Source organism: Camelina sativa, chromosome 7 (assembly GCF_000633955.1).
Source record: "Camelina sativa cultivar DH55 chromosome 7, Cs, whole genome shotgun sequence".
Taxonomy (NCBI): Eukaryota; Viridiplantae; Streptophyta; class Magnoliopsida; order Brassicales; family Brassicaceae; genus Camelina; species Camelina sativa.
The window spans coordinates 8,065,712-8,077,899 of NC_025691.1; the positions used below are offsets into that span (position 1 = coordinate 8,065,712).

At 36.8% G+C, this 12,188-nt stretch overlaps 1 protein-coding gene across 1 annotated transcript; it reads right to left on the minus strand.

Annotated features, from left to right (window-relative positions):
• LOC104700709 (putative cyclic nucleotide-gated ion channel 15) lies at positions 8,323 to 11,562 on the minus strand. Its single transcript, XM_010416256.2, has 6 exons — positions 10,999 to 11,562; positions 10,355 to 10,874; positions 10,073 to 10,285; positions 9,603 to 9,895; positions 9,183 to 9,531; positions 8,323 to 9,094 (listed from the first exon to the last, which is right to left on the minus strand). The coding sequence occupies exons 1-6, from the start codon at positions 11,025 to 11,027 to the stop codon at positions 8,462 to 8,464; spliced, it is 2,037 nt and encodes a 678-aa protein (XP_010414558.1). The 5' UTR covers positions 11,028 to 11,562; the 3' UTR covers positions 8,323 to 8,461.

Consider the following 12,188-nt stretch of genomic DNA (forward strand, 5'->3'; position numbering starts at 1 on the left):
TCGTTTCACACTGGGAATTTCCAGTTGATTTGCGAAGGTAAATCACGACTAAACTGATTGCTTGATGAATAGTTCTGTCTCTTGACAAGTCCTAACACAAAACATCGTTTCTCTTTTGTTTTATGGATTCGAAGCTCCCTTGGATGGCCTAAGACCATTGCATCTTTTGAAGATGCAGCATTTTAACAAGTGTTTGAAGTACTCCAGAAGGACATGACTTTAATACGAAAACAGAGTATCGAGTGATCTATGACGGCTATTATCAAGACTCATGCAGAATTAGAAGGAACGAGAAGCTTCTAGAAGATTGAAGAGGTTCATGTTTACAATTGGAATGTAAACATGAAGAAAGTGGGAAATTTCCTAAATCGTAAAGAAAAAGGAAATTGTCCAATTCCTATTAGGATTAGATTAGGTAGTTTGCTAATTAAATAGCTAATACCTAGATCTATATATAGGGATGCTAAAGCAAGTTTGAGCTTTAGCACAAACAAGAGAAAGTTAACCTAGCTATTAATTTTTAGTTTTTAAGAAAGAGAGCTAAAAACTTAGACAGAGCAAGAGGTTTCTTTAAGAGAGTTTTGAGAGGTTTGAAAATTGTTTAGAACAAACTTGTAAACAGATTTTCTATCAATCAAAAGAGAATTTAAAGAAATCAATATTTTCATTGTTCAGATCATAAGTTCTCACACTTTCAATTGGTATCAGAGCAACACTTGTTCGGATTACTACAGGTGAGATTCTGTGGACAAGATGGAGAGCTACGGAGATCTGATCAACAATAACAAAGTTGTCTTGGATGATGGAAACTATGGGTTTTGGAAATCAAGAATCAAATCTATCATAGGAGGTATTGATCGTCTTGCTTGGAAGACTGTTCTGAAAAAGTTGGAGGGACCGACGATCAAGGACGAGTCAGGCAAGCGAATTCCCAAACCCGAAGCCGACTGGACTGATGAAGAACAGAAGAAATCCAAGTACAATTCAAGAGCATTGAGTGCTATTCATTGCAGTGTAGGAAGGAAGCAGTTCGATCTAATTCAGGGGTGTGAAACTGCTACGGAAGCTTGGGATATTTTGCAAATCCAGTATGAAGGAACCACAAAAGTGCAAAGCTCAAGAAAAGACATGTTGGCTTCACGATTCGAAAATCTAAGGATGGAAGAACACGAATCAATATCAGACTTTAGTTCAAAGTTAAGTGCGCTAGCTCAGGAAGCATTAACTCTTGGAAAGACTTATAAGGATCAGAAGCTGGTCAAGAAGTTTCTAAGGTGTCTACCTTTAAGGTTCATGGGATACAAGACTGCACTAACTGTTTCACATGATCTAGACAGTCTTAGTTATGGTGAAGTGGTTGGAATGCTGCAAGCTCACGAAATGGAGCTTAATGGAATTAAGAAACCAAAAGGTATAACCTTAACGGTTAGCAGAGACACATCAGATCAAGGAGAAGAAGATGATGTGAGTTTATTAGTAAGAAGATTTGATCGTGCTTTAAGAAGAATAGAACAAGGTAATTCACAAAAGAAGACTGGAGTTTTCAAAAAGATCAGTGAAGATAAGAAGGCTGATATGCAGTGTCATGAATGCAAAGGGTTTGGACATTTCATTCATGAGTGTCCAACGATTAAGCTTCGAGATGCAAAGTGCACTATTTGCAGAGGTACAAGACATACACAGGAGGGATGTGTGAGTAACCTTAAACACAAGAAAGAGAAGTCTATGATAAGTATTGAAGATGATTCAGATGATGGTAGCAGTAGTGAAGAAGAACTCATAAATCTAGTAGCGATGGTGGGAATTACAGAATTTGAGAATGGAGAAGAGGTAACTGATTCTGAATCGGAAGATGAGGAAGTTCTTGATATTGTTCAGAGTTACAAGGAAGTCCGAGAAACACTCATTACCTTAGGGAAGGAAAATCAAGACTTAATCAAAGAAAAACTTCATCTTGAAGTTGTGATCAAATCACTGCAGAATGATTTGGTGGACGAAAAGAAGATTGCTAAGGAAGCTGTGGATTTAATGAAAGAAAAATTGGTGTTATCTGCAAAAGCAGACAAGCTAGAGGAAAATTTAATTAAAGAGAAGAAGAAAACCACAGAACTTCAATCTGAACTTGATCAGCAGTACAGAAAAATTCACATGTTTGCAGGAACAAAGCAACTTGATAAGATTTTAAGCTATGGAAGAACTGAGAAAACTCATAGAGGGTTGGGTTTTATTGAGAACCAAGGAAACAAGAAAACAACAACTAACTTTGTTACTGTTGGAATGCACCAATCTGATTTGAAAGCATCAACATCCGCATCTGAGAAGTTTTCAGGCTGCTATTTTTGTGGAAAATTTGGACATTATAAACGTTATTGCTCTAAAATCTAGGAAAGAGTCTATGGTTTAGAGCGACAAGGGAGATTTTTCTGGAATGGGTTTAGGAGACAGGTTTGGATGAAGAAGAATGACTTGTATCAAACAGAAGCAATATCATCAGGATTTAGGTGCAACATGGCTATGATTACTGAGGAACAGGAAGATTCTGAGCCTTGGTTCTTTGATAGTGGGTGTTCAAGGCATATGACAGAAACTAAGAGTAATTTGCAGAATATTAAGAAACTGAAAGGAGGCATAGTAACCTTTGGAGATGGAAGTAATGGTTACACTCAAGGTAAAGGCACAACACGTGATACAGAACTTCCACCACTAGTAAATGTCTACCTGGTACAAGGACTGCGAGCGATTTTGATAAGTATCAGTCAGTTGTGTGATGAAGGCTTGACAGTTATGTTTACAAAGATAGATTGCAAAGCGGTTGATGAATCAGGCAGTGTCAAGCTCTATGGTGTAAGGTTAGGGAACAATTGTTACATGTGGCAGAGAAATTCGTTCAAATGTTTTAGTGCACAAGGAAAGCTAGATCTCTGGCACCAACGACTGGGTCATATGAATGTAAGGAACTTAATTACTCTTATTAATAAAGAGATCATTCGAGGAGTACCTAAGCTTAAAGGAGAAGAAAATATGGTTTGTGGACCTTGTAATCAAGGAAAACATGTCAAGATTCAGCACAAGAAGGTGCATGAAGTTCAGTCAAAGTCAGTTTTAGATCTGGTTCACATGGACTTAATGGGTCCAATGCAAGTTGAGAGCTTAGCTGGGAAGAAATATGTGTTTGTGTTGGTAGATGATTTTTCTAGATACACTTGGGTTCGCTTCATTCGAGAGAAGTCAGATACAGTGCATAGTTTCAAGATCTTGGCTTTGCAATTGCTTAATGAGAAAAGTGGAATCAAGAAAATACGAAGTGATCATGGTGGAGAATTTCAAAACGAATCAATGAGAGAATTTTGTGAACAGCTTCGGATTTCACATCAATTCTCAGCTCCCAGAACTCCTCAACAGAATGGTGTAGTGGAGAGGAAAAACAGGACTCTTCAAGAAATGGCTAGAGCAATGATTCATGGGAATAATGTGCCTAAGAAATTTTGGGCTGAGGCGCTCAATACAGCTTGCTACATAGTAAACAGAGTGTATGTTCGAAGAGATACATCAAAAACTCCATATGAGTTATGGAAAGGCAAAACTCCTAATTTGAGCTACTTTCATGTTTTTGGATGCAAATGTTATATCTTGAATGACAAGGATTATCTTGGGAAATTTGATTCCAGAAGTGATGAAGAGATGTTTCTTGGCTATGCTGAGAGTAGTACAACATTTAGGGAATTTAACAAACGCACATGGACTACTATGGAATCAGTGAATGTGGTGTTTGATGATCGGTCTANAGCTTAGCTGGGAAGAAATATGTGTTTGTGTTGGTAGATGATTTTTCTATATACACTTGGGTTCGCTTCATTCGAGAGAAGTCAGATACAGTGCATAGTTTCAAGATCTTGGCTTTGCAATTGCTTAATGAGAAAAGTGGAATCAAGAAAATACGAAGTGATCATGGTGGAGAATTTCAAAACGAATCAATGAGAGAATTTTGTGAACAGCTTCGGATTTCACATCAATTCTCAGCTCCCAGAACTCCTCAACAGAATGGTGTAGTGGAGAGGAAAAACAGGACTCTTCAAGAAATGGCTAGAGCAATGATTCATGGGAATAATGTGCCTAAGAAATTTTGGGCTGAGGCGCTCAATACAGCTTGCTACATAGTAAACAGAGTGTATGTTCGAAGAGATACATCAAAAACTCCATATGAGTTATGGAAAGGCAAAACTCCTAATTTGAGCTACTTTCATGTTTTTGGATGCAAATGTTATATCTTGAATGACAAGGATTATCTTGGGAAATTTGATTCCAGAAGTGATGAAGGGATGTTTCTTGGCTATGCTGAGAGTAGTACAACATTTAGGGTATTTAACAAACGCACAGGGACTATTATGGAATCAGTGAATGTGGTGTTTGATGATCGGTCTGTTGCTTTAAGAGATAATGATGATTCAGACAGTGATGCAGAACAAGTAAATACTATTGAAGGACAAGAAGAAGATATTGGACTAGACACCTCTAATCATGTTCCAAAATCTGAAGAAACAAAACAAGTACACAAGAATCATTCTACATCAGATATTATTGGTAACATAAATGAAGGAATGAGGACTAGAGGAGTGCATATTGATTTTAAAAAGATGACTAGTCATTATGCAGCACTAGAAACTGTCTACTTTGAGTGTTTTGTGTCAATGATTGAACCCAAGAATCACATAGAAGCTGTTCAAGATGATTTCTGGATAATTGCCATGGACGAAGAACTAGAACAGTTTGAGCGTAATGATGTTTGGGAGCTGGTTCGTAGGCCAATAGATGTGAATATCATTGGGACTAAATGGATTTTCAAAAACAAGATTGATGAGAGTGGAGTTGTGATTTGAAATAAAGCAAGGTTGGTTGCACAAGGTTATACACAGATCGAAGGAGTGGACTTTGAAGAGAAATTTGCTCCGGTAGCAAGACTTGAATCGATTAGATTGTTTTTGGGAATGGCTTGTATCCTGAATTTCAAAGTATACCAGATGGATGTCAAAAGTGCGTTTTTAAATGGGATCTTACAAGAAGAAGTATATGTTGAGCAACCCAAGGGTTTTGAAGATTCAGTTAAGCCTGACTATGTGTACAAATTAAAGAAGGCTCTTTATGGATTGAAGCAAGCTCCAAGAGCTTGGTATGAAAGACTAACTAGTTTTCTTATGGAAAAGGGCTATGCTAGAGGAAGTATTGACAAGACCTTGTTTGTCTTGGAACAAGATGTTGATATCTTGATGGTTCAAATTTATGTTGATGACATTATTTTTGGTAGTACATCTAAGAAGCTGGTAGATGGTTTTGTGAGTCATATGACACAAGAATTCGAAATGAGTATGGTTAGTGAACTCAAATATTTTCTTGGTTTTTAGATTACTCAGTCTGATCAAGGAATTTTCATTTCACAAAGTACTTATGCAAGACAGCTTCTGAAGAAATTTCAGATGGATAAGTGTAAAGAAGCCAAGATACCTATGAGCACATCTCTGAAATTGTCAAAGAAATTGATGGAAAGGAAGTGGATGTCAAGCAGTACAGGGGAATGATTGGGAGTTTGTTGTATCTCACTGCTAGTAGACCTGATTTGAGTTTCAGTGTTGGAATGTGTGCAAGATATCAATCGAATCCAAACAATCACACCTAGAAGCAGTCAAACGGATCATTAAGTATGTAAAAGGGACTGTTGATTTTGGAATTTGGTATTCTAAAGGCTCAAATCAAGGTTTAGTTGGATATTGTGATGCTGATTATGCAGGGAGTGTGACAGATCGAAAAAGTACTAGTGGAGGATGTTTCTTTCTAGGGAATAATCTCATTGCATGGTTAAGCAAGAAACAAAATTCAGTTTCTATGTCTACAGCTGAATCAGAATATATAGCAATGGGAAGTTGTTGTACTCAATTGTTATGGATGAAGCAGATGTCAGCAGATTATGGTATGGATTCAGGAGTTTTACAAGTGTATTGTGATAGCAAAAGTGCAATTGATATTTCTAAGAATCCAGTTCAACACTCAAGAACCAAACACATTGATGTAAGACATCACTTTATCAGAGAACTGGTTGAGAGAAAGCAAGTTCAGATTGATCATGTTGATACTGAAGATCAGCTAGCAGATATATTCACAAAGGCTTTGGATTCTAATCGATTCGCAACATTGAGGAATTCAATTGGGGTGTGTGAAATGTGATATTGAGTTGATGCTGGTCAAGAAAGAGTGTAAGGAAGATTCTGGGTTTGAGATGGTTTAATTAAGTGTGTTATTTTTCAACCGGGTTATTTGCGGTTTTGTTGGATTTTAATTTTTAGGTTAAAGGTATGTTAGGTGTTGTCTTCGGTTGTATCGACGGATTGAAAAAAAAACAGCGATGGTGAGAGCGACTCGACAAGGTTTGGTAAGAGGAGGAAGGAGATCGAAGGTGAATCAAGATGGTGATTCTCAACGACCTCATCTGATCGACGAATCAAGCAGTGATGATGATCGATCAGCTCTTGATAAATCGGGGGGTGATGTTCAAACCAATTCAGTAGGAGTTGAAGATTCCGCAGAAGACAAATCGGAATCAGCTTGTAATGATGAAATCGCATCTAACAATGTGGAAGAAGAGGTTCGAGATTAGGGCAAAGGAGTTGGTTCGGATTCTGAGGATTTCAGGGTTGATGAAGTCTCGGTGCAAGAGCAGACTGAGTGTCACACGGTTAAAAAGAGGAAGATGAAGCGAGGGTCTTCTTCCATTGCCAAGCGGTCTAAATCTGCAACTATTAGTACTAAGAGTGTTCGTGCACAGGGGAAGTTTAGGTCTGATGTTTTTGTGTCCAAAGCAGCTCAAGCAAGGTATGCATATATTTTTTCTCGGAAGGTTACAAAAGAAAGACAACTAGATTTTTCTCAACCAGATGACTTTGGGATTCTTGATAAGATTATGGATCTAGGGTTTCATTTTTCGGTACAAGATTTGCATGTGTATGTCAAAGAGGTGGTATGTCAAAGAGGTGGTTTGAAGTACTCCAGAAGGACATGTCTTTAATACGAAAACAGAGTATCGAGTGATCTATAACGGCTATTATCAAGACTCATGCAGATTTAGAAGGCACGAGAAGCTTCTAAAAGATTGAAGAGGTTCATGTTTACAATTGGAATGTAAACATGAAGAAAGTGGGAAATTTCCTAAATCGTAAAGAAAAAGGAAATTGTCCTATTCCTATTAGGATTAGATTAGGTAGTTTACTAATTAAATAGCTAATACATAGATCTATAAATAGGGATGCTAAAGCAAGGTTGAGCTTTAGCACAAACAAGAGAAAGTTAACCTAGCTATTAAGTTTTAGTCTTTAAGAAAGAGAGCAAAAAGTTTCTTTAAGAGAGTTTTGAGAGGTTAGAAAATTGTTTAGAACAAACTTTTAAACAGATTTTCTATCAATCAAAAGAGAGTTTAAAGAAATCAATATTTTCATTGTTCAGATCATAAGTTCTCACACTTTCATCTTTGACGACCCTTCTTTGTTATGGTGCTAATATGCTTCTTAGTCCCATGTTTGTTGCATAACTAAAACAAAACTCTTTATGGGATGTCTAGTTTATGTTTAACATTAGTAGACTACAATACTGTGTATTGTCTTTGCATGGTTTGTCATATTCCTGCTATTTCATTTTGCTGTTTGCATTTTTATCCCAAAGCCCTTTTTTTAACATGATCGGCCTTGCTTTGAGACTTTTTACATGATCGGCCTTGGGAATGCCAAACGGTTAAATACAAGTTTTAAAGATAGTAGATTTGATTTGATCACAGCATCTTTTTGGTATGACGACGACGACTCAAGCCGGATACTTCCACACGATATGGCCAGCAAGCAACAATACAAACATTAATCAACGAACTAAACTTTAGTCTCACACTCACTAAACTAAGCCAATGATAAGTCAATGAATCTGACGTTCATTCTAAACTCATCAGCCGATTCATTCATTTATTTTTCACATCAGATAACCCAAACGAAACAAGTTAGCAGGAAATTTTCATGTGTTTACTATATAGTAGAAAAAGACTAGCTCATACAAGTTCAATACTAACCTTGATGAACCAAACATTTTTATTTTTGCAGAGTTCATGTTTCATCTAAGGAGACATGAGCACCAAATATTTTTGTCATATTTCTTTATGAATGTGTATGGTATTGGGTATGACCGTTCTCAGTAATGTAATTTGTTGTTACTCATGTCTCTTTGATGATGCAAATTAAATAGTTGTTTATAGAGTAATACAAAATATAGTGATTCTACAACTAAAATAGTATCTCTACGTAACAAAAGTTTTTTTATATATACAATTACATAAACAAAATTACATGTAATTTTGTTTTTATGTTCTATCTTGTATAATGTAAAACAGTAAAAGATCTACATACCAAAAACAGCTAAAACTCATATCTTAATCTCATTCACTAGAAAAATCTGGTTCTACTGGCTTTTGAATCGAAGACATCATACCAGAATCCGAACCACTACGCGTGAACTTCCTGCTGTTCACGGCTAGCCTAGCCGTCGCAGCCTCGAACCTATAATGAAACTCTTCTTTTGCCCTAAGCTCACTCTTGTCTTTCCTCTTCTTGTGCCGTCTCCAAGCAGCTTGTATAAAACAAGCCGCCCAAGTCCTCCATTGATGCGAATAAAATCGAAACTTATGTCTCAATTGCTTAGTATGTAATCTTCTAAACTGTGAAGCCACAAACTGCAAATCTTCAGCTTTCAATGCAAAGGCTTCAACTTCACAAATGGCTTTAACTGTGCGTGTGGAAGACGGTAAGATCACAACGGGCCGAGGATCTAATGCCCATGTAAGCAACTCTTCGCCACAGAAATCACCTGGTCCTATGAGACAAGAGTTAAAGAATCCTGTTCTGCCTCCATTGGTTGTGTAGGAATCAAGATGACCTCTAATGATGAAAAGCATTTCGTTAACCGGGTCGCCTTCTCTTACAAGAAACGTTCCTTCCGTACATAATGCTGGTTTTAGTCTCTCGCAGATGGCGTCAAGCATTCTTTCGTCCATTTGATCAAACAATGGTACCTGTTTTCAAGAACTCTCAGATCAAGATTTGATCAAGTAGGAATCAAGAATTGATAAAAAAAAACACACACAAAAGAGAGAGGCTTACACGGCGAACAAGATCAAAACAGAGATGGCGTTTGATATCTCTTCGGAGATCAAGAGGAAGACTTATCAACAAAGCTTCTTCATCGACTCCTCGTGTGGCTAACCACTTGTATTGATCGTATTTTCTTACGGCTAGTCTTAGCTCTGGAGGGAGTTGTCTATGATGCATCCACTGTTCTGTATCTGTCCTTCTTATCCTCCACTCTTCAAGCCTCATTGTGGTTGATTGTAAATATGTCTGCATATTTCCAATAAGCAATGCAAACAGAACAAGCCCGAGTGTTGCAATGATGATGGCGAAGAGGATTTCCCCAGCGTAAGTGCTTGTGGCGAGGTTTTGTCCCAAAGAGCTAAAGAATAAAAACATGTTATGGATAACCAAATGGAGCCAAATATGCAAAACACAAAACTGTAGTTTCACCTTAGGTTCTTTAAGCCCCACCAGAGACAGTAAAAGTACTTGTTGATAAACTTTGATGAAGTAACACCTGAGGCTACTGCATCTCCGAATATGCCAAACTCGTAAAACTTAGTTCCAGGTTTACATATTGTTGTTATATTGCTCCACTCAAACCAAGTGTTTCTTTGTGGATCCTCCAGTCTCCTGCACTCGAAGAATCTGTATTGACAAATCGGTTTCTCGATGTTGCAAGCATGTCTCCAACAAGCCTCTTGTCTCTCTACTGCAAGCAAATACCAACAAGCTCCTAAAACCTGGAAAACAAGAATGATTTAGTCTTGTCTTTGTATGAAACAGAGAAAGAGCAAAGAGAGATTCTCAAATCTAAACCAAAACTTCAAAATCCTCAGAAACTGCTCTCTAACCAACTCAGTACAATTAGTCTTAAGCTAGATAAGGTATACCTAATAGCTACGAGTTGAGTAACTTACATGGCTTGCTAGCATATATAACATAAGGTTGTAGGCGGCTCCTGCCCAAGCGGTCTCTGTAACAACACCGGTGGCTTTAATGATCTGGCGAGATAGCGGGAATATTAAGAACATCCTTGGAACATACTGGAAAATGATGATGAATCTAAGAACGTTTTTAGTGTTTGTCATTGGTGAGCCTCTTAAATTTGGGATTACAATCCAAATCAAAACCTGAAAAAGAACCAAGAATCAAATCAAGAACTGAATCACTAAAGCTTGAGGATATAGAGATATATATACCTGAGGTAAAGGTAAAGCAGCAACGAGATGAATCCAAAAGCTTTTATGGAGATATCTCCAAGCAATCTTTCTTGAATCAATCACAAGCTCTCCTCTACCGAATACACGAGAAGGAGGTGCGATATAAGCTGTTCTAAAACGTATAAGAATCTGAGCGATGTAAAAAGCATCAGCTAAAGATCTAATGAATGTAAGAACCACTTCAAGTCTGATCCCAATGGTGATACATGCTTCATTTCTCATGACCGGTAAGAAAAAAAACAAAGGGTCGACGAATAGAGAAACCAAACATGCTACGAGAAAAATCTTGTTCCATTTTCTTATCGTTTGTCCGCGAGGATCGAGTATTTTGGTCTTCACTCTCTCAAAATCCTCAGAAAACACTCTAGAGAGTACTTTGGCTTTCAAAGACTTCCCTTTACTCATCATCTTCACATTCTTTATTTGAGTTCCATTGATTTTGAACTTGACTTTAACTCCAGATTCACCTCCATGAACCACTTCTTGATCTTCTTGAAATCTATAACATTAAAATTTGGTTTATGAATAATGATGATTAGCAAAAGAAGAGAGAGAGAGAGAGAGAGAGAGAGAGAGAGAGAGAGAGAGAGAGAGACTAAAACAGAGGACAAGTAAGTCCTAACCTCACAGATCTTGTGTTACCATAACCCATTTTGCTACCTTCTTTGTCAAATCAGAGGTGAGAGGGCACGAGAAATTACAGAACTTTACAAGAATTGATAATATGAACCGTGACTATATCAATGAAGGAACCCATTTTAAGGCAACTTGGGAACATTAAATTCCCAGATAAAAACGAAGAAAATTAAACCCATATTTGGATTAGACACGTGTGTTTGTAGACAACTGTACGAAAAAGATAAAATCCGAATAATAATACCAAGAAATGATTAGGAACTAGAGAGAAACTTATAAATGTGATTATAACTTATAAGAGATGAACTAGATGAGATGAATCTGGTTACAGAAAGAAAAGTTTCTTCAGTCGCTTAAGCTACAAGCAAAAGACTACTTTTAGGAGAAATGTTTGATGTGAATACAAAAAAGGAAAGTTGAATATTAAGGCACCGACACAACAAACACAAACAAGAGAAGCTGTAAGAATAAGGAGTAGGACCAGAAATGAGAAAATGTGGTGTTCGTTCATATATGCTTTATGCAGATTAAAAGAAAAAATAGCTTTGTGTTTGAGAAAGAGAGGAGAAAGAAAAAAAGAAAGGGAAAAAAAAGAAAGGTCTATAGTGAACTAGTGTGTGGACAAAGTGGAACTTTTCTGGTACGGATCACATGATTATAAATATAAAATACACTGTTAAACGTAGCTACTGTGTTACTTATACTTGTTTTGCATATAAAAATTATATAAAGTACGTACAAAGCCAAAATCATGATGACAAAAACACAAGTTGGATTTTTTCGAGTTAAAAAATTTAGAATAAACAAAGATATCTTGCTTTTTAATGTTTTCTCCAATTATTTAACATGTAATTCTAAAAATATTTAATACATATTTCTAGCTACTAAATTATGAACCAATTATTGTGTGCTGTGTAACTTGCATCAAGATGAAGCCTATTTCGGAAGCTTGGTATGCTACGAACACAAACAAATGGATCGCATTAGACGAAGACGAATAATGATGGATCACAAATCAAAAACATAATAAAAAAATAGTGAAGAGAACGGGAAAGAATAATATCTCAATAGAGTATACTCTCTATTGAAAATCTCATATATACAAGATCACAACAAGAACACTGAACACAACTTAGAAAAACTCCAACTGTTTTCTTTTTTTTTGTGTGTGTGTGTG